Raw genomic sequence first — 23449 nt, forward strand, 5'->3', positions numbered from 1 at the left:
ATTTCAATTTGAGCTGAAACTAAAATGATTCTTCAGTCACTTGGTTTTTTTTTATCTGGTTCAGATTTTATTAAAAAGAAATATAGATAGTTATAGTTAAATGGTCTCCAACAATTAAAGAGATTTTAAATCAGTGGTTAGGTAAAAAAAAGAATACAATTTAATTTTTACAATTAAACACGTACTCAGATAGAAGTGAAATCAGTTTTTATGGAAATATTTAAATCAGTTTTCAGGACTAATTCTCAATAATTAAAAAAAAATAATAATAAATAATATGAATCGGTTTTCAGGTATAACTTTAATATAAATTGATTTGTTTCAACAATATTCTGACCAAAATCTATTTATTTTCTTGAAAGCTACAATAAAAATGGACAGAAAAAAATAAAATAAACTCACCTCTTTCGCCTGGTGTGTGTCTCCCTCTCTCTCGCTCTCTCTCTCTCTGTCAGTGCGTTAGAAGAAGAGACGTCTCTTCCTCCGTTGATTCTGTCCATCCTTCGCTTTTGACCGGCCTCTTATACCTGAGCAGCCTGACGTCGCCTCAAAGGCCACGTGCATGCCCACACACACACACACACACACACACACACACACACACACACACACACACACACACACACACCCGAGCTTGTGGTGTGGCACTCCAGGTGTTAAAGGTCAGATCAGGATCAATCGGGTTTAGCACCCTGACGCCATGTCGTCACGGCGGCGCGGGCAACAGGAATCAAACCCGTGGCATCAGGTGTTCGGTTACTCTAGGTATTACATGGTCAGGCAGTTAGACACGCCTGTCTCCCCGTTAGTGCCGGACACGCTAAATTGCTAACTCGCACACCTGCCGATGGCCCCGGTGCCATTGTTGTCGGGACTAGCGGCATGGCGGACGATCAGCGATTAGAGGGAGGGGCGGTCTCAGGATATTGATGTTACGTGGTTATTACCATACAATAATAAAACAAACAACAAAATCCAACCAAACATTCTGATCGCTATATCTATCCATCTATCTATCTGTCTGTCTGTCTGCCTGTCTGTCTATCTATCTATCTACCTGTCTGTCTGTCTGTCTGTCTGTCTGTCTGTCTGTCTGTCTGCCTGTCTGTCTATCTATCTATCTATCTATCTACATTCCTATTTATTTATCTATCTACAGAACTCCTTTCAATATTTTCAATTAAAAACTCAATATATTTACCGACATCAACGGGCCTCTGCCCCCAATTTCACCCCTGATCGCAGGCCACGCCCACTGGAGAGTGGAGTGGAACCTTCTGGAAGGTTCATCTATTCAACTGCCATTTCACAATTTGGACTTTCCTGTTTGGCTTTAAAGAAACATCACATGGAGTGACTTTTCAATGTCAATGATGTCATCAGATCCAAACTATCCTCTTTTGAATTCATAAGCAGAGGTGTTGTGCAAGTAGTGATGCACGACTCGCAAATGATTAGTTCGTAGTGAAATGATCCTGTAAATCACTCGGGAGGCGTGCATTTATTATTTATTATAACAATGATTTGTGAGAACTCCATTCATAACTCAAAGCCGAACCAACCGACTGTTCTTCTACATCTTTAAAACTTTCCAAAAATAGCCTTAACCCTTCATGGCTTTTTCATCACGTAGAATTGACAGGATGTTAAAAGAAAGAAAAAAGACAAAACAAACACCTGTTTAATTCTGACTTTACTGTTTGGTTTTAAAGAAACATCACAGGGAGCAACATGTTAGTGTGAATTATGTCATCAGATCCAAACTTTTTTTTTCCAATATAACTCATATGCAGATGTGTAGTGCAAGCAGTGATGCAAGACTTGCATTCGATTCCTTCCAAGCAAAATAATCCTTTAAATGGCTGGGGAGTCTGGAGTCACTCTGGCAAAATAATCGTTCTTACAGGACTCGGTAACAAGAGGGGATTAAATAAAAGTTTTAAATGAACGCGATAAAAAGGGTGAGAGCATTTGACATAGTTCAACTCAGAGTCAAACGAAACAACTCTCGTTATCCCCAACTAAGTCAAACGAACCAAGACGAGTTGGACATATCGAACCACTCTTTTGTTAGTCACTCATAAAGAGACAAATCTCCAAGAACCGACCTATTATAATATAATAAATATATATTATTATAATATAATATGATATACATTATATATAGATACGCATAGAATAACGTCATAATAGAATACATGTATATTATTATAATATAATAATATAATATACATTTATTATCATCTTATATAAATATTAGAGTTGTGTTTCACTATTTAAAGATGCATTTTAGCAGTAAAAAGAAGAATAAAGGGCATTTTATCATCTTCTGGACGTTGTCAGAGCTTAGAGCAGCACCGATCAATTAATCGCTCGATGGACGAAAGGAGTGTGACTCAGTTTAATAAAAGCTTTTTAGAAATGACAAGAAGGAAAATAAACATCCATTAAGAAAACAGGACCTTGAAGAGGACACACACACCCACACACATACACACGCAGGCACGCACGCACGCACGCACACACACACACACACACACACATACACACACATAGAGACACACAAACATACAGACACACACACAAACACACACACACACACACACACAGATGTACTTTAGACACATAGAGATACACACATAGAGAGAGAGAGACACACACACACACGCACATACACACACACACACAGACACACACACACACACACACATAGAGACACACAAACATACGGACACACACACAAACACACATGTACTTTAGACACATAGAGACACACACATAGAGAGAGAGGAGAGATACACACACGCACGCACACAAACACACACACACACACACACACACACACACACACACACACACACACACACACACACACACATATAATAACACTGATTCTATATATAATATAATATAATTAGATAATGTAATCAGATTACTTTATTAACTGTGTCACATTGTAATCCATAGAACTGTCCAGGTGATGAAACCCTTTTAGAAGATTATCATTATGGGATGTCATACGATCTCTCAACACACAAACACACACACACACACACACACACACACACACACACACACACACACACACACACACACACACACACACACACACACACACACACTGATGAATCACAATCCATTGCTAATCCTCTTGTTATGTGGATGCTCTGCGCACTACACGCTCTGCTCGGCATTCTGGGTAAACAGCGAATATTAACCACACTTAAACACATTAAAGGTAGAATGAAACCGAGCTGTGATTGATCAAGAGGAGGTTTGGATCAGTTGGAAACAGGTCCCAATCCAGAAGGTGGACCTGGACACACTAGAAGGTACAAACTACTCTTTAAAGTTTATTTAATCTCATGTAGAAACTTTTTCTAAATCAAAACTTTATTTAAATTCCTAAGACCGTTATTCAATTTCCTTTAAAGGCTTTTTCTAATTTAAAACTTTATTTAAACTCCTTGAGAACCTTTATTCAACCTCCTTTAGAAGCTTTTTCTTGATGAAAACTTTATTTAAACTACTTTTGAACCTTTATTCAAATTCCTTTAGCAGCTTTTTGTAAAGAAATTAAACCTTTATTTAAACACCTTATAACGAGTTACACATGTAACTACGGTTCGATGAAGGTCTATGAATGAAGAATGTCAGAGACGGTGCATTTAGCCACTGGATCTTCTCCATCTCCCGTCTACGCAGGTCGACTGTATATACCAAAGTCACCTGTTACCCCCCCTATATAAGCCCACCTCATTGCGGAGGAAACTCTGACAGTCATCCTGAATTCATAGAACCATAGTTACAGACATAGCTGTTGTTCTATTTTATTCCTACTGAGCATTTGAGACGGTGCCTTTAGGCACCGTCTCTGAAGCTCATTAGGAATGTAGTAAAACTCTGTTTCTTTGTACAATACAATGTACAATATTGACTTTTTTTGCAGGAAGTCATCTTGTTGTTTTCGTTTTTATTGAATTGTTTGCTATATCCTGACAGGACATCGATGAGAAGGAAATTATTTAGATTCTGTGACAATCTGGATTATGTTCTGACCTGGACTGGTCCAGTTCTGAAGACAATCTGAAGAAATCTTCCTACTGGACTGGATCGAGAGCAGACCTGGACCTAGACCTCGACCCCGACCTGGCCCTGGACCCGGAACTGGACCCTGACCTGGAGGTGCTGGAACCAGCGATCTGGAGCACATGGAGACGCAGGATTCTGTTTGTCTCTTTCTACATGTAGAAGTTAAAATACAGGACCAAACAGTGACTGAAAGTGAAACCCTGATGGACCTTTTTTTGGTCGGAAGACTAATAGCCAAAGAAGTCCTGCCAAGTCACCCCTTAGGTTAGTGAGTCAATGAATCAATGGTTGCCATAATTTAGAACCAGAACAGAGAGGGGGAAGAGTCAGACTCGCAAACGATTCATTCGTGGCACACAAATCTTTTCAATGGCTCTGGAGTTTGGTGTCACTCCAGCAAGAGAAATTTCTTTCTTTTTCTACTTTTTGTTTGTTTATTGTTTATTTTAATTTGTATGTTCAATTCATTCATTCTCTAACTGCAGCATTTCCTGATCCTCAAATCTCGAATTGTGAACGACAAGAGCCCAGAGCCATGAATCACGATGGCGCCATGAACCTCAAGCAGAGGCAAGGAGTCCTGAGTCGATTCACAAACGAGTTACACCAACTGAATTAAACCAAGGAAGAGTCGGAGTAATCAAACAACCCTTTCACTGAGTCACTCGTCAAAAACTTGTCAACAACCGCGTTTCAAAAATGCGCCGACCCTTTCACCACAAGTAGTTATTCAGGATGATGAACTTCCTGTCCATGGCTCTAGCTGCGCTTCTTTTGGCCGGCCGGCTGCTGGGCACTCTTTCCGACACACATTCCGACGTCGGCCACGACGAGGACCTGCGACCCGACTTGCACATCGAGCGCCACGCTGACATCCCGGACACGCACCACGCCTCCCACAGTGACGACCACCCCTCCGCTCCGCCGGGTAGTGTGGGCACACGACCCCGGGTGGCGCCGGGTCCCACAGGGATGGGGGCGGGGTCAGGGGTGGGGAGTGGGGAGAGGGTGATGGTCAGGTCCCAGAATCTTGTGGGCTGCCCGGACCCATTCCGCTGCAGCACAGGCATCACCAACTGGTTCCGGCAGAACCAGGACAGGAAGCGGCAGGTTGAGGACCTGAAGGAGACCACGTCTGAGCTGCAGGAGGAGATGAGGAACCACCGGCACAGAGTGAAGAGTCTGGAGATGCAGGTCGGAACCTCTTCTTCTTCTTCTGCCTTGTTCTTGGTCAGTTGTGGCCTAATAAACTCAATACTGCGCTATTGTGCATGAATGCTACATGCTACGCTGCTGTTAGCACAAAATAACCATTGACAGGGTCTGGTATCACTCAGAAGGAGGTTATTTATTGGTAACGACTGCCTGGCTGCACAATACCTTGTTTATTACACACTACTTACTAAATATAATAATACACTGACGGAAAATTGATATGGAATTATTTTATAACAAGTATGTCTAGTTTCAGAGTTTCCACTGAGAAAGATGGTCACAACACCGTAGCTAACACTGCAGCAATGAAGCAAACTATTCACATACACATTTTTTTTTTTAGCTATTTACTGTTACTAATTTTGGACCTCAATTTACTTTTACATTGAAAACTGAATGGGATGTTGGGGATTTTGAAATTGATGTCTTCGTCCAAGTCTTTCATTGTATTTTCCATGGAGCGTCACCAGATGGTGACACTAGCTAGCGTTAGCATGAACATGTGGGTGGAGTGATATGACGGATGTGAAACCAGGTCATTAGTGACAAATCAGTGGTCATTTTTCATAAATAAATGACCACTGGTTTTCCACAGCCACAGTGGAGTAAGTCATTTTGACGTTCTGCTCTGCGGATTGCAGGGCGACGAGCTTGTGGGCGTAGACTCGTTGCTGCGCTCCCTGCAGCTCCACCAGGGGGAGGTGGACACGCTGCTGCACGTGCACGCTGCACTGCTGCAGCAGCTGCAGCTGCAGCTCCGCAACCTGAGCTCTAGCGTGAAGCAGGTCCAACGCAGCCCCAGCTGCATGGTCAACATACTGAGGAGCGCCGCACTGCTCGGCCTCAAGGGGGCGCCAGCACCTGGTGGACAATTCACATACACATACACATAACAATATACGCATACCTGTCTGTCCCTCCATCTGTCTGTCTGCAGAGGTCCACTATGTGTCTAACTGTCTGTCTCTCCACCCGTCTGTCTGCAGAGGTCCACTATGCGTCTAACTGTCCTACGGACTGTGCATCTCTCTACGTTAATGGTGTTCGTCGATCGGGGGTTTATTCTGTCTTACCCTCCATGAGTGAGAGACCGCTGCCTGTCTACTGCGACATGGAGACAGACGGTAGCACACACACACCCAGTCCAATTAGATGAGAATGGGATGATAGTATAACCAGCTCATTCTGAATAACGACCGGGGATCTGTTAATGACTGTTGACACTTCTTCACCACGTCCCTCATATCACTCCACCTACACTCCAATGCAAACATTAGAAACGCTACATAGAAACTACATTGGGAGACTTGAGGAGTTGTCCAATTTACCATTAATAACAGTAAATAGGTTTTTCATAGGGTGAAGTGAGCCATGATTACCATGCTGTAACCTAAACCCTAACCGCCCATAAGAGGGGAAAAAGGGCAACACTTTCTGGGGCCCAGCCGCTAGAGGGGCCCATGGAGGCATCACAATAATGATGTAAATATATAAGCCAGATTAAAAAGCAGATTTTCTCACCCAATCAAATGTTCTACAATAAAAACAGTGCGTTTTATTGTAGATGTCTATTTTATATATTATATATATATATTTATTTTTGCGCCGTTTATTAATTGAATTAAACAAAATAAGCACATTGCATAACGGGGAGACTTTCTCATTCACTGACCCCGTTGGACCTTTACTTACATTACATCATTTACCCAACACTTTTGTCATGAAATGCAGCTAGTTTAGTGAGACGGAGCCTGCAGTGAATAAAGCACCATGTGCTGTCCACCATGGACAGCACATGTTCTTGCTGTAAGAGCTGCTTCTGGAAATATCGTACAAATAAAAAAAAACACTTGTAGCATCACACATAGAAATCACACTCAACTCTAAGATCGATCTTTAGTGGGGAATTGATCCAATGCAGTTTGAAGATGCTCTGCTCCTCCTCCTGATCAGACCCTCTTATCAATATATTGATCGTTGTTTGAGACATTAAGTCCCACCTGTGTGTGTGTGTGTGCACGGCAGGCGGCGGGTGGACCGTGGTCCAGCGCAGGACAGACGGCTCGGTCAGTTTCAACCGTGGCTGGACGGAGTACAGTTTGGGCTTCGGGGACCTGGAGGGTGACCACTGGCTTGGAAACCAGCCGCTCCACGTGCTGACCAAACACAAGCACTACACCCTGCGCATCGACCTGGAGGACTGGACGCATGTGCACAAGCACGCCACCTACACCAGCTTCAGGTCAGAAAGAATGTGCACGCACTTGCACTTGTGCACGCACGCGCACACACACACACACACACGCCAGGTGGAGACATTTAGAATATTTGGTCAGCAACGTCCGAACAGTGGACCAGACATAACACTGATGAATAGACAGGCAGACGGACAGATAGACAGAAGGACAGACAGAAAGGGACAAAGACAGAAAGAAGGAGAATGACAGAGACAGATAGACTATGGAAAATGAATATGATTATGAATAACAATCACATCCAATTGTGTTTTAGCATTAGCATTAGCATTTCATTATCATTAAAGTCCATTAACCCTCCCTCCCTCTAGTATAGAGGATGAGCAGCAGCGCTACCGCCTCCATGTGGCGGGTTTCGGCAGTGGAGTGTCGCTGCAGGATTCCTTCTCCTGGTACCATGACGGGCAGCCCTTCAGCTCGCCCGACACCGGCAACGTGTGCGCCGAGATCAGCCACTCGGGCTGGTGGTTCAACCAGTGCTACTACGCCAACCTCAACGGGGTCTACTACAAGGTCCTGCGGAAGTACTGCTACTCTACGACTGTAGTACTAGCTACTATTAGCTCCAATATCCCTTAGAGGTGGGGCCTACTTTACAATGAATCCCACAAATGACAACACATCTGAAAATCATTTCCGCCGAGTCCTAAACAGGAAATCAGGTGATAAGCTCCGCCGTGTGTGTAGTTATTACCTTGTGATTTGCGAACACTGTATAAAGGACGTTTTCGGCTTTCATTATATGAATAAAGGCTAAATTTCCAGCACACCAAACTAATTGATATCTCATTTTTCCAGACATATTTTAGTTTGTCATATTTTATTTGAGTGAGGCGAAATCTAAACACATGCTCGACCTACAACAGCCACTAGGGGGCGACGCTCTGAACCGTTATCGGATCAGAGCGTCAAGCGTCGGCGTTAACTACAGCGACAAACGTCAGTGTTAACTACAGCGACAAACGTCACTGTTAACTACAGCGACAAACGTCAGTGTTTACTACAAAGGTGAAACGAGTTCTGTATCGTGTTGACGTGACTGTTTTAATAATCCTGTCATTACGCCGGTGGCCCACCAGGGGGGACGCTACTCGTCCAAAGCCCAGAACCTCCTGGGTCCGGACGGCATCGTGTGGTTCTCCTGGAGGGACTCGGACTACTACTCCCTGAAGAGCGTCTCCATGATGATCCGACCGCGCAGCTTCAGGACACGCCTGTCGCCATAGCAACGGGACGCCCGTGCTACGATAACGCTGATTGAGGTGAAGAGGTGACGCCAATGACAGCAAGGACATCCGTTGTTTAGGGAAGTCATTGTTTTAATTGTGATGCATTTATGCATTTTATAAATCAGCATATTGTTAACACATAGAAGCAGAAATAATTAAAAAATATATATACAAACTAAAATCATTAATGTAGATACACTACGCTGTAGTGTCATGTGTTCTACTGCTGTGCGTCCCATTTTCTACATCCCATAATAAGAGATAGGGACCAGGAGACTATAATAAATACATATACACACACACACACACATATATATATATATATATATATATATATATATATATATATACACACACACACACACACACACACACACATAAAAAACACACATACGCGCACAGTATATCTGGTTAACTCATTTAATTTGTTATATAGAGTAAAGTAAAAGTGTACTGGTGTTAACATGAGAGTAAATTATAATAATAAATAAATTTAAATTGAATTAAGATGCATCAAAACCAAAGCAGTTATGGAAAATTGAATATATATATTTATATATATAAACTATATAATAATTCTTAATAACTTCATCTTCTTAATAACTTTTACTACAATACAAATCAATAATCGTTATATTATCAAGCAATAATGAAAGTAAAATTGTGTGATATACTATATACATATATAAATACAATTAAATACTTTATTACATTTTATAGTATATACATTAAATATATAAATATAATTATAAAATGATATACAATATAATTCATTATACTGTATATACACACAACATACATGACATCGTATTTAACACAATATAAAATATATTTATAGTGTGTATATAATGAATTATATAGTATGTAATTTCATATACAATATATACAGTATATTACATTATATAGTATAAAACTGTATATATTTAATATATAGTATGTATGCGAAAATGTATTATAAGATTATACTCTAAATTATAAACTACATTATACAATCTTACATCATACTACGTTTATAAAATATTAAATCAGACTCTATATGAATTATTGTATATAGTATATATACAAAGATATTTATTGCCTGAAATAAAACCTCCAAAAATCCACCTCGTTTCCATGGAGACAGGGTGTGATAACCGGCGGCGTCCACTGGGGGAGCGCTGTGCTGAAACCACACACTCGGAAAACACTAAAGTGAAAGACGCGTTTTAATCTTAATGTTAAATGTAGATTTGTACAGACAGTCATAGAATCACACACAGTAACAAACTTTAAACGTTAATATTTTAGCTTTTAAAGAGTTTCCCTTTCAACCTGTCACAAAGAAACAACCATCACATTTTAATAAAGTGTTAATGAAGTCTTAACTTAGTATTAGCTTATCTGAAATGTCTCTGGAACCTGTTTTCAGTTTGGAATCTACACAATTGAACATTATCGCCGAGAGCCGTAACTGCATTTATATTGTACTATATTATTATTATTACATTGTATTATATCATTTTATTCACCCTTTGTACTTTCAGGGTTTCGGAACAACTTTTACTTTATTTCATGTTTCATATTTTATTTCTTAGTCCCCTCAGGCTGAGAGATGTAAGTGCAGGCCTTTAAAATGTATTTCATACAATATATCACATACCAGTCATATCATATTATTCCATTCATATCATATCATTCATATCATATTATACCTGCATATATGTACGCCCGTATGTATATGTATGTGACAAATAACCTCTTGAACTTAATATCATACTATACCATTAATTTCATATTATACCACTCACATATCATATTATACCATTCATATCACATCATTCAATATATTAATTTCCCTTTGTACTTCAGGCTTTCAAAACAACTTTTCATTTACTTCATAGTAGTTGCTTCAGAGACTGTGGCCGTGGTAACAGCGGCACTTCCTGTGCAGCAGCAGCCCTACTTCCTGCCACAGTGTCCTATCCAGTACAGTCATGTTTTGGTTTCAGGTGGACTTTTTAAGGCTGTTTAGTGAAATAGGAGTGATCAAAAAGGTAAAAAAATGAAATAATATTAACAAGTATTTCGAGGCTTTAAAACATTAGTGTTTCAGATAGAGAGAGAGAGAGAGGTTTATCCAGAGCGAGGGATCTCTCTCTCTCTCTCTTTCCTTCACAGCCCAGACTTTCCTTCGTTACAAACCATTACATCATAATGTATCTGTGTCCCTCTGTGTTGAACAGCAATAAAACACTCCTTGCTGATTAATGCAGACTCAAACTTTCTTAATTTACCTTTTTTTTTTTTTTTTTTTTTAACCTTTTAACCTTTTAACCTTAACCACATCCCATCGCCACGTCTCAGCCAATCACAGTGCAGCCCTCTTCTCGCGGGTTCGTAGAAGTCGGAAAAGAACTCTGGGAAAAATACGAACTCAAAGCAACAACTCGTTAAGTCTGAGTTTGGGGTCGAGATCGCTCTGACCCCGAGTTTACAGAGATAACAGACAGCACCGGCCATGTTTTCCCAAACTGAGGCAACATGGGACACATTTCGCTTGGAAATACTGACTTCTGATGAACGTCAGTGAAAGCCGTCTGGCTACACTTTTTTGCCTGCAGCCTGGCAGTTTGTTAAGCTAAAACTTATGTTTTGCTAAAGCTGTTTGTTGCGCTAATAGCGCTTGTCCTGCTAACGCAGTTCATTCAGACAACACAGTTTGTTTTGCTAATTCTGCTGTTTGAGCTAATGCTGCTTGGTTACATAATGCTGGTGTAGCCGTTGCGTCTTTCTTTAGCAAACACAGTTTATTTAGCTAACACCGTTTGTCTAGCTAACGGTGCTTGTTTAGCTAATGATGCTTGTGTAGCTGCTTCTACAATAACTCAGAAAATCCCCAAACTGTCAATCACCATCAGGCCATTTCAGTCTTTGGTCGTGCGAAAATATAATAAGAACAAAATTCGACAAACAAAAAGAAAAGTCTCACAAAGCTCCGCCTTCCATAGTGTCGGTGGATAAGCTCCCCCCACTCCTGGTGTTGTTCCACTTCCCAAAAACAAACACGGAGCAGAACTTAGAGGAACTTCCAGACACAAAACAGTGAAACGTGGGACCGCCTGGACGACCCTGGAACGGACCTCCACAGGACCCCAGACCACAGCTTGGTGACCTACTTATCACCATCGTGTTTTCTATGAAAAAAGTGTCCAGAGGAATGTAGTGTGTGTCTGTGTGTTAGTGTGTGTTAGTGTGTGTGTGTGTGTGTGTGTGTATGTGTGTGTGTGTGTTGGGATGTTGAGTCATGTGACCACCACCACACTGTCGCCCAAAATAATGGAACTAATAATATTTAAAAATACATTTTAAGGCCCCCAAAATCTCAAATGTTCATATTTTTTCCCTTTTATTTTTATTATTGTGATTAAAAACAATAATACTAACACTAAATAATAATAATAATATTAAATATTATTCAACCTGCGGGCTGGATCCCTATTGTTATTGTTTTTATTCAGATTTCTATTATCATGATTATTATCCTCCTTGGCATTTTTTTGGGCTAAACGTGTCTGGCGCACAACAACTGCCGAATACGCAGACATGGTTGAGGTCTCATTACAACCGGGACATCTCAGACATCTTGTGGTTCAAGTTTGATCCATATCAATCTACATTTGGAGTAGGAATTAGTGAAAAACTGTTGCAAATCTACCGAAAGTAGAAGAAGGTTGTCACTTTGAGACATGCCCATCCAAGTTATTTAAGTCCAAGCTTCATGTCTCAAAAGTTATTTGCATCCAGCGACTTGCACCCTGTGGACTGCAAAGCCTTTGTTACGCGTTCACAGACAACCCAAGCAGATGCTGAGTTAAATGGAAAGTCGGGAAAAACTTTAGCTCGTGCTGCGTTTCACAAAACCCCTAAAAACTATAGTCGGTCACAGAAGGTGTCTTCGCACCGCAGGAGGTTTTAAGAACCTTTGGAGGAACGAGGGCCGGGCGATAAAACGATCTAAATCATTTTCACGATAAAATCTTCCCCAATAACAATGATAAATGAATGAAATTTATTTTCGATACAGACTCCGTCTTCCTCTGAAAAAACGTGACACGAACAGCTAACCGTGCAGAGCAGGGAAACAACCATGTGACAAATAGCCGATCCGGGCAGCACGTAGCAGGGATGAGGCCCCCTGGAGCTGATTTGGCGGGTCTTCCTAAAACACCAATTTGAACTCGAACTCGCCCTCCTCTCAACGGGCGTGGTCCCCATCCCCGCAGAAGGAGAGCGATTGAAGAACGAATCCAGGATTTTTAGTGATGTCAGATCTGACACGGTAGGACAGAGTCCCTCAGTCCGCTCCAAACGTCCCCGCATATAAACACGAAGCGCAGATTTCAGGAACTTTTCGGACTGTTCCCAGATGAAAATGAAGATTTTATTATAAATTGAAATGTATATAATATATATTTATAAATTATTAATTTTATTTATTGATCCTTTTTGTTTAATGAATGTGTTTAATGTAAGCCATGAGAATACAGTTAAAACTGTAAATTGAGCATTATTATTATTATTAATAAATATATATTATGATAATTACCGGCATTGATCAATATAAAAAATATATTGTGATAACATTTTTGTCAATATCCTCCAGCCCGAGGAAGAACCGTCCCTCTCTTTTGTGTTGATTTATGGAACCTCTGAAACCTATAATACAGTACATACCTCACATGACTAAACCGGACCCTGTGTATTACTGCGTGCAGATATATTTATAATTACTAATTCCTACTCCAAATATATTTTTTGTTGTACTTAAATGAAACACCATGGGTAATAAAATGGAAATATTGGATTTGTGTAATGTATCTATTAATCCAGCAATACAAATGTTAAATTATAATATTAATGTGACAGATTTCAGCTTTCATTTGAGCCAACTAAGGCACTGAAATGTTTAAATTGGTGGAGTAACCAGTGGTCTCCAGCAGGGTTCCAGGGTCACAGTGGTGACCTTTGACTTCTGACCTCTGCTGTTGTGGTTCATTAAGGCATTACAAATAATAATGAAAATGAAACATAATGAAATGTAAATCTCCGCCATATTTAAATAAAAATGTATAATAATAACAATAATAATGACAATGAAATGTAAGTTTGACCTACAATGTGGAGATGACATCAAAAATAGTGTGTATTTAGTGTGTGTGTACTTAGTGTGTATGTTCACAGAGTGGTGAAGTGACTCGTTGCTTGTTTCAGTTTGTCAGCAATCTGTAAGAAAAATAAAAGATATAACCATTATGAACATAAAGAAGTATAATATCAGATATTTTATACATCATCATTATACTTTTATCAGAATTAACTTATACAAAAAATACAATATTTTATGTAATTCAATAAAACTGAAATATGATCTAATATGAAGCAAAATATATCTATCAAATGATATAATACTTAAATAAAAATTACATATGATTCAAGATTCAAGAGGTTTACAACTTAATATATAATAAAATATGTCCTAAAATTGTAAATATAACAATCGATTTTTAACATATACACATTACACATTATATAATAAAAAATAAATATATATAAATCAAATATAACATAATAGATAGATATAATAAAATATGTTATACAATTTGTATTATAATAATAAAATATGAAATATATAATAATGAAGTACGAGATAATACAATATCAATAATATTAATAATCCCCCTCACCCGCTGGTAGAAGTTGATCTGTTCTTCCAGGTAGAGCTGCATCACTCTGTTGTAGTCATAGATACGGTTGCTATGGAAATGGTTCATCTCAGCTGGAGAGGGTGGGGGGGGGGCAATTATTCAAATTTCATAAATAATATAATAAATAATGGAAACTGGCTCTTGTGTTGCAAGATACAAATTGCAAGACTGCACCAATTCAGTTCCAGCAGAACAGCAATTCTGTTATAGGCAGAAATATGTCACTAAAAACTGAATTTGAATCATTTGTATTTGAATTTGAATTGTTCAACTTGCCTAATTGCATTAAAAAATGAATTTGAATCACAATTTGGATTTGTATTGTTTAACTTGAAGTATTGCATTGAAAAACTGAATGGCATAATTTGAAATTGAATTTATTAGTTATTAGAATTGAATTCCAATAAACTTGACACTGAATGTAATATTTGAAACTGAATTTATTTGCTCTGAAACTGTATTTGATCGTCACTGAAAACTCATTCAGTTCTAGAAATTCAAATTCAGTTCTTGTAATTCACTTTTAGTTTTCTGAGACACATCTGGGTTGTTGAGGAAGTGCAGATTCACACACTTTTAGAACGGCTCTGTTTCGGGAAGCGTTTTCAGAAAATCCTTATATAAAAGAGTTTTAAGCCTAGAACCAAGCCAACCAACTATGAGATGAATCGTGACCATAAAACATTTGATTCTGAGCAAAATAAAATTGGAAAATGGAAAAAATGCAAAAGGTGCAAGACTGTGTACATAATTATTTTAGGAGTTAAGGAACTACTCATCCCATAAACCATTGCAAATGATACCTTTCCAACGCCTTCCAACCTAACGATGGTTTAACACCTTCTTCTTGAATTTAACCTTTGTCATTATTATAGTGTTTATACTTTCATAACAGTGTGAAGTGCATGGTTGCTCCATGGTAAACGTAACATAAATGATCGTAGATTTGTGTGGTAGCAGTTAGTCCTCCCGTTTTTTTTATTTTCCCGTAAATATTCTAAAAAAATAATAATAATAGAAAAAGGTGTGCTGCGCCACGATCTCCGCTGACCGCTGATCAATCTGTTGTGTGTCCCCACTTCCTGCTTTGCCAAACAAAACCAATTATAACATTGTGTTTTTATAGTAGATGTATTTATTGTAATTGGACGGACGAAAGGACGAAAAGGAGTTCTGTGAATCTGCACTCAATTGCTCTTCCTCACCAACCCGGATGTGTCTCAGTATGAGGCCGGTAAACAATAAATGTCTGCAGACTAGTGTTGTCAAAAACAGTGATTTTTGTATACATATATGAGGCAGATGAGGGGGCGTGGTTAAGCCGGGGTCTGCGGGCTACAGCACGGCTTCGCCCCGTACCAGCGCAGCTGTTCTGACTCTGATTGGTTGGAGTTGGCTGGGAGAGTTTTTTTCATGTGTTAACATTTAGTCATTTAGCAGACGCTTTTATCCAAAGCGACTTACAATTGTTCAAACACCGACGGACGCAGCCATCAGGAGCAATTAGGGGTTAAGTGTCTTGCTCAAGGACACTACAGCATGCTAGCAGGAGGAGCCTGGGATCGAACCAGTGACCTTTGGATTACTAGACGACCAGCTCTACCTCCTGAGCTACCATCCCCACATGTGTTGTTTGTCCTGCAGTGGGGGCGCGTGGTGCAGGATCCTAGAGCCTGTGGACCAGATCGCGAAATGGACGCTGAACCCACACCAAGAACTTCCATTATTTATTTATGTTCCCGTTTGGCCAGCGAGCCTTTTTGTTTGTTTACTTAATTTATAATAAAAACCACGCCAAGTCTCTGTCTCCCTCCCTGAAGCCGGGTCTGTGGACGGAGCAGTCCACAATATAGATTCTGAATATTTGAAATATTTTCAATACCTATTTTCTGCACTATTGATATAGCGATACCAGCTGTGCCTTCTCTCTCTCTCTGACAGCGACACACACACACACACACACACACACACACACACACACACACACACACACACACACACACGCACACACACACACACACGCACACACACACAGCCCCGCCTCCTCTCACTCACTCGCTGCCTTCACTTGTCTCATTCCCTCTAGTTTGTTATGGTGTTAGCTCAATAAAGATTGCAAGTGCAGAGCCTCGAAGGATATGGGTTTTTTGATGGCCGAGGCCGATATTTAGAGAGTGGGGTGGCCGATGGCCAATATACTGTATAAGGTCAATATCATGTTGTTGTTTTTTTATCTGATAAAATACAACAATTTGATATTAATAGCAAATGAGACACAAAATTGCTTAACTTAAATGAACATTTATTTAACATTTATGGTATTGTCTGCATTATCTGTACAGTGCATTTATTTTACGTAAAAAAAATTATCAACTAAATAAATGTCCAAAGGTAATCAAAAAAACGTTGTAAAAAAAAAAAAAAAAAACAGTAAAGTTTTTACACAAAAACATTCAGTTTTTACAAAATTAAGTCCCATAGCAACTGAAAGCAACAGGGAGACTGTGTTTCAGCCGTCTGTTTGTAACAGGACAGAACTGGACTGTCCCTTAACTCATAACTCATGCTCACACAAAAATAAATAGATCTAAAAAAAAAAAAAAAAAAAAGACAGGAAAACCGCCACGGGAACGCACGCATGGCGCAGCACTGTCTGAAAAACTACTTCAATTCTCAAGAGTTAAGTTTACGTTTTGCCTCAAATGTGAAAGCATTTCCGAACAGCACTCCTGATGTTATCTTTCAAAACAGGTCACAAAGGCTCTGCACTTGCTATCTTCAATGAGCTAACGCCATAACAAACCAGAGCGAATTAGCCAAGTGACCACAGAGAGTGAGTGAGAGGAGGCGGGGCTATGTGAGCGCTGCAGCCGTGTGTGTGTGTGTGTGTGTGTGTGTGTGTGTGTGTGTGTGTGAACTCATTGTCAGAGAAAAGAGACAGCAAGAACGCGCAGCTGTTAGGGGTATATCGGTAGTGTGGAAAATATGTATTGAAACCGTTTCACATATTCAGAATCAATATGTATAGAAACACAAGTCTACAGACATTTTTTGTTTATCAGCCTCGTGAGCGCAGGCCTATGCCAATTATCACAAAACGCCAAATATCAGCCAAATTACTTGGCTGACTGATTAATCAGTCGACCACTAGTGAGTACTACCTTGTAGGGAGAAGGACATGGTACAAATCTGTTGTTTCAGCATGTACTATGTAGTGAGTACTATAAAGTGAGAACTATCTTGCAGGGAGTAGGACATGGTGCTAATCTGTTGTTTCAGTGTGTGCTATGTAGTGAGTACCATGTAGTGAGTACTACGTAGTGAGTAGTACCTTGCAGGGAGTAGGACATGGTGCTGATCCGTTGTTTCATGGTCGTTTTCTCCTGGGGGTTGATCCTTCCTGCGGCAACCATCTTGTCGGCCTCCTTCACCTTCTCAATGGCTGCCTGCACACACACACGCACACCCACACCATTTATAGATATTAAAAATGATTTATTGATATTTGTATTTCCTATTTTGTTGACATTCACACAGATTTCCTAGCACTATAGTAAAAGCATGACTACTAAGTAATTAATTATTACTTAGTAATAATAAACACTATTACTATGTAATAACCAGCAAAATTACTATGAATTAGCGGCATTATTATTAAGTAATAACGGCATATTCTATGCAATGACTAACATTATTACATACAAAAGTATCATTACAATGAAATAAGTAGGATTATGACTAAGTATTGATAGTGTTATCACTGTGTTATAACTAAGATTATTACTATGTAGAAATAATATTACTATTATGCATTCTATTATTATGTATTATGTGGTACTGTATAGTCCTCACAGTGTATGATAAACAAAGACAAACAGAGTGTCGTACTAGCAGTACACAATGTACTGTGCAGTACAGGCAGTGTGTGTACTACTATATGTTGTCTATGTAGTGCTACTGTGTACTAGCGGACCTTATGGACAGCAAGGGTTTCTGGGAAACATCCAAGCAGGCCTTTGTACTCGTTGTTGGTCTCCAGCAGGAAGTGGAGGTCCTTCTTGGGCTGAAAATCACCAACAACACAAACATCAGTGTGTGTGTGTGTGTGTGTGTGTGTGTGCGCGCATGAGGGGTGCGTGTCAGACCTGCTCAGCCACGATCTCTCCGATCTCCTGGTAGATTTTTCCTGTTGCCGTCAGGGCGTCGGTTAGCATAGCTTCCCCTGCAAACACACAAGTATTAGAGAGGGGTTTAAGGGAATCAAACTTAATAGTTCCAGGGTATTAGAAGCATATGTGACCCATCGCAGCAAAAGCCCCTATCACGTGCATTCCTAAAATCGCCAGGAGCAGCCAAATAAGTTGAAAAAACCTTTCATGAAGGAAAATTAGATTTTTCCCACATTCGTGTTCCTTCATGTCTTTTATTTTATCTCTCAACGTATTTTCAAAACCGGGTTCACCGTGGAGGTAAATATTCCCGTTAGATTACATGGGGAAACACAGTTCACTTACCGAGACGCTGAACCTGGCTGAACAATGCCGATCAATCGTTTCCTTTAAAGCGACTGTCCAGTTGAAGATCATTCATACATATTCCATGTGATGTGAAGTCACAATGTTAAACCGTTTTGATAAGAGTTAAACCTTTAAATTGTACTACTTTTACACACACACACACACACACACACACACACACACACACACACACACACACACACACACACACACACACACACACACACACACACACACACACACACACACACACACACACACACACACATCATTGTGGAGGGGGTGTGTACCAACGTATACAATTGAAAAGGAAATGCTGACGTCACTTCCGTAAACAAGACGAGGATCCAAAAGTCAGCGTAAGCAGCGCATACAGTACTGGACTTCATTTTCTGCGATGATAGTCAGTTTTCCGACAGTAACGCAGAGAACGACAGCAATGCTGAAACTGATACTGCCGTTATCCTGGACTTGGAGAACATTTCAAACAGTGGATTTTAACCTGAATGTGACGTTAAAACGGAATATTTTCAAGAAACAACAGAAGAGACTGATGATACGCCCATTGTTGTTACAACCAAAGAAGTTGATGACATGATGAAGTCCGTTGAGGTTGGTGATGCAGATTATGAACAAGTAATAATGCACAAGATTCTCAAGTTTACCTGCAAATGCAGCCAGGGGCGAAAAGAAAATGAAAAGAGGCCCCAAACAGCCACCAAATGTACCTAAAGTCTGCGGTGGGTCACATATTAGGATTGTATGGTAATATAAGTAGGGTATTAGGGGATTAAAAGCCAATAGAAGCAGGGTATTAGAGAGGTATTACGGGGTTTTAGGGTAGCAGGTTAATAGAAGTAAGGTATTTGAGGCATAGCAAGGTAGTAGGGTAACAGAGGTAGGGTATTACAGGGGTATTAGGGAATTAGAGGGTATCAGGGTATTAGAAGGATATCAGGGTACAGGGTATTAGGGGGGTATTCAGGTATCAGGGTACCTTGGTATCCACTGGAGCTGAAGACAGATGAAAGGTTGAGGAACGCTTTGCCGATTCTATGGTACTCCTTTGGCAGAGCTGCACACAGATAGTTACATTTTGTATTTTAAATTTTATATGATATAATATGATATATATTGTATCATATGATATAATTATTACCATGGAAAGAAATATACAATCTATCAGAGATTTATGTATGTGCACTCACGTCCCGTGCAGCGCTTCCAGTGCGTGTTTCCCACCGTCAGTAGATCTTTCACTCCGTCATCCATGGATTTGGTAAACCTGCTGTACTGATCACACTTCTGCTCACTAGACACACACACACACACACACACACACACACACACACACACACACACACACACACACACACACACACACACACACACACACACACACACACACACACACACACACACACACACACACACAACACACACCTGAATCCATTGGGACTATTTTGCATCCATTAATTCCCAGCAAAAAAAAAAAAAAAAAAAAAAAAAAATCACAATTTCCAGTGTAAAATGCACACGTACACTTCCACAGGGTCCAGTTCTGAAGCTTCTGGGTCGATGATGGAGAAAATCATCAGACCGACGGTTTCATCTTTCTCCGTCCTCCTTTTTCCACTCTTCCACTCCTACACACACACACACACACACACACACACACACACACACACACACACACACACACACACACACACACACACACACACACACACACACACACACACACACACACACACACACACACACACAGACACACACTTGTGTTGTTGGTGATTTTCAGCCCAAGAAGGACTGCTGGAACTGAAGTGCAGCACGATTTTCCGAGTTTACTTGAACTGGGCTCCCCCCAGTCTGTCGTCTCCCGGTTGCTTGTGTCATGAAGAAACCACTTTGCGGTCTACTCAGCGCAACCCTCATGTCTTTAAAACTGTCCCTGTTTTCCTATAAACCAAAACTTCTCATTGTTAGAACTCACCATGTTGTCTGTGGAAATAGAGCTGCACTCTCTGTGACAGGTGGCCGTTTTGGTGCTCTGTCAAGCACGTAATATTACATTTTCGTTACGTTACATTTTCACTAAGTTACATTTCCATGAAATACGAAAACGTTGGGATGCGCTGGGATGCGCTGACGACATTTTAAGGATTAATTTTTATTATTTTTTCATTAATCTGTCCAAGAAATGTGGACCACAGATTTAAAATATCAATCCAACAGATCTACTAAGATCTACCAGTAGGTGTGCAACGGATCACAAAACTCACAGTTCTGATCATATCACAGTTTTGAGTCAAGGATTGGATCATTTTTCGGATCAGCAAAACAAAGAAAAAAAAAAAAAAAAAAAAGAAAAGGAGAAGAACATAACTTTGCTTTTCATTTATTCTGTAAAACGCTTAAAGCAGGGAACATTTGGCCATGGTCTTAAATGAAAACACATTCAAGATGTCCAATGTAAATAAAATCTTGAAATATATAAGGATTCAATACTCAATTATTAAATTAAACTGCAATAAGAGGCACGAATGATACCTTCTTCCTTTAAACATGGTAGTGAATGTAAAAATATGATTCAACCACACCCAGTAACTTAATTTAATTCCAGTATCATATTCAATTTCTAAATTTTTTTCAGCACTCACCCTAACCACATCTCGCCTTGATTTGTAAAGAAAAACACTTGTTTCTCAATAAGTAACTTTGAGTCCAGTTACATTCAATAAATATTTATAATATATTGGTAGGTCGGTATTGTGTGCTGCGCACAATACCGAACGGTCAGAGAGCTGGTCGTAAGTCAGAACGGTCGTTAAACAGGTAGGTCGTAAAGTGAGGAGTACCTGTATTTATAGTAAATAATCATAAAGCGTCTTACTGTATTTTGTAACAACCAAATATTTTGGGTCAAATTTGTTCGGTTTTTCACAAATATCTGTCCCGTATGTGGATTGATTTGGATGAAATTGAAATGAAAACCAAGATGCTTCTGACATACCGGTTTAAATGACACCTCAACTGTGTTCGTATCTTATGCCAAAGTTTGTCTTCCAGATAGTGTTAGCCGGGTTAGACATATTTCGGCGTCAGATGTACTGGCTCGTCTTGTGTTAAAATAGCTCAACATTTTTTTGCCAAGATTTAGATGAAACTTCAACCACGAGGTCTTTGTCAAACAAAGACATAAACCGTGTTTGAGTGTTCCGCCAACGTTGTTCTTGATAGTTTTAGGCTTCAAAATTCAGGTAATCTTTTCCCGAACAATAACAATAAGGGGCTGCCGAACAATAGGGTTCCAGCGCTGCAGACAGGACCCCTCCTTATTTTGTATTATATTTATCAATTTATACATTTATTTTATAACTATTAAAACATACGATTTATTATTTTTAAATATTAATAAAATAAAAGTATTATAAATTATTATAAATTATAAATTATAAAAAGCCAGTGAGTCAGCCAAGGGACAACTTATCTTGGATTAAACAACAAATTTATAACGAGAATAACGTTTATTCGGACGTCATTTTCCTTAAGAAATTAATTATGAAGGAAGATATAAACATTTCTAATAGCTTTTGTGAGGGTTATCATATATATCTTAAGTTTCTTCATGGCAAATCTTTAAAAAAGGTAAAAGAGAACGTATTTAACATAATTTTCTGTAAAAAAAAATTTCAGATTTCAGATACTTAAGTGAGTTATGGCACTATTTCTGTATGGACCCCGAAAATAAACTTTCTTACTATGATGACTTTTGACATAACATTTAAACCCAAATGGCAATATATCGTAGAATTTTGATAAATTGTGATATGTCGCGATATATCGTTGAATTGCAATATATTGTTGAATTGCAATATATCTTGGAATTGATAAAAAACGATTAAACGGACCTTCTCGTCCCTGTAGGAGAGGAAGAGCTGGAAGACGTCACTCTGGGAAACGACAGGATGTCGGCACATTCTGTTCATCCATCCCTGCAGTCTCTCCATCCGCATCCTGATGAACTCCTCCTCAAAACGCCCTTGAACAGGAGTACACAGTAAAGGTACGCTCCAGTTCTGCATGCTAACTGTGTTAGCTCAATGCAAAGGCTCAAGAGGGGATCAGCTTGCCTAGCTCCTGTGAAATAACGGGAATACATCTTCCTTAAAAACCTAAGTTATTATAAAAAATAAAAACAAGATCTTGGTTTTAAATGTAGCTACATTTAGAACTACCATAAAAAGCTAATTTGCCTCCAAAAATCTTTAATAATGGCTTTAATTTCTAATCATACATTTTAGATCCTGCCATTTGCAAATTGTTATTTCCAGATATTCCTGTTATTATCAATTAAACCCGGAGTGGTTAGAGCGGTTATTTTGTTGTAAAGAGCA

At 39.4% G+C, this 23449-nt stretch overlaps 2 protein-coding genes across 4 annotated transcripts in view; one reads left to right on the forward strand and one right to left on the reverse strand.

Moving 5' to 3' along the window:
* Window positions 1-4827: 4827 nt before the first annotated feature.
* LOC307247705 (fibrinogen C domain-containing protein 1-A-like) lies at window positions 4828-8788 on the forward strand (the record flags this gene model as incomplete). The annotated part of the gene is made up of 6 exons (XM_080023828.1): window positions 4828-5322; window positions 5949-6171; window positions 6294-6431; window positions 7333-7549; window positions 7874-8075; window positions 8642-8788. The coding sequence occupies 6 exons, from the start codon at window positions 4828-4830 to the stop codon at window positions 8786-8788; spliced, it is 1422 nt and encodes a 473-aa protein (XP_079879954.1).
* Window positions 8789-9874: 1086 nt separating this feature from the next.
* Window positions 9875-23449, reverse strand: part of LOC307245608 (sorting nexin-9-like) — a 42621-nt gene continuing 29046 nt past the window's right edge. For all 3 annotated transcript variants that reach the window (XM_080021254.1, XM_080021253.1, XM_080021252.1), the window contains 9 exons: window positions 22964-23094; window positions 20595-20698; window positions 20261-20364; window positions 20050-20127; window positions 18681-18757; window positions 18509-18598; window positions 17867-17981; window positions 14515-14606; window positions 9875-14053 (listed from right to left, as the gene is read on the reverse strand). In XM_080021254.1, coding sequence (XP_079877380.1) covers window positions 14006-14053; window positions 14515-14606; window positions 17867-17981; window positions 18509-18598; window positions 18681-18757; window positions 20050-20127; window positions 20261-20364; window positions 20595-20698; window positions 22964-23094 — 839 coding nt within the window. In that variant the 3' untranslated portion in view covers window positions 9875-14005. The remainder of the gene's footprint in view (window positions 14054-14514; window positions 14607-17866; window positions 17982-18508; window positions 18599-18680; window positions 18758-20049; window positions 20128-20260; window positions 20365-20594; window positions 20699-22963; window positions 23095-23449) is intronic.

This window comes from Zeus faber, assembly GCF_960531495.2.
Source record: "Zeus faber genome assembly, chromosome: 2".
NCBI classification, from domain to species: domain Eukaryota; kingdom Metazoa; phylum Chordata; class Actinopteri; order Zeiformes; family Zeidae; genus Zeus; species Zeus faber.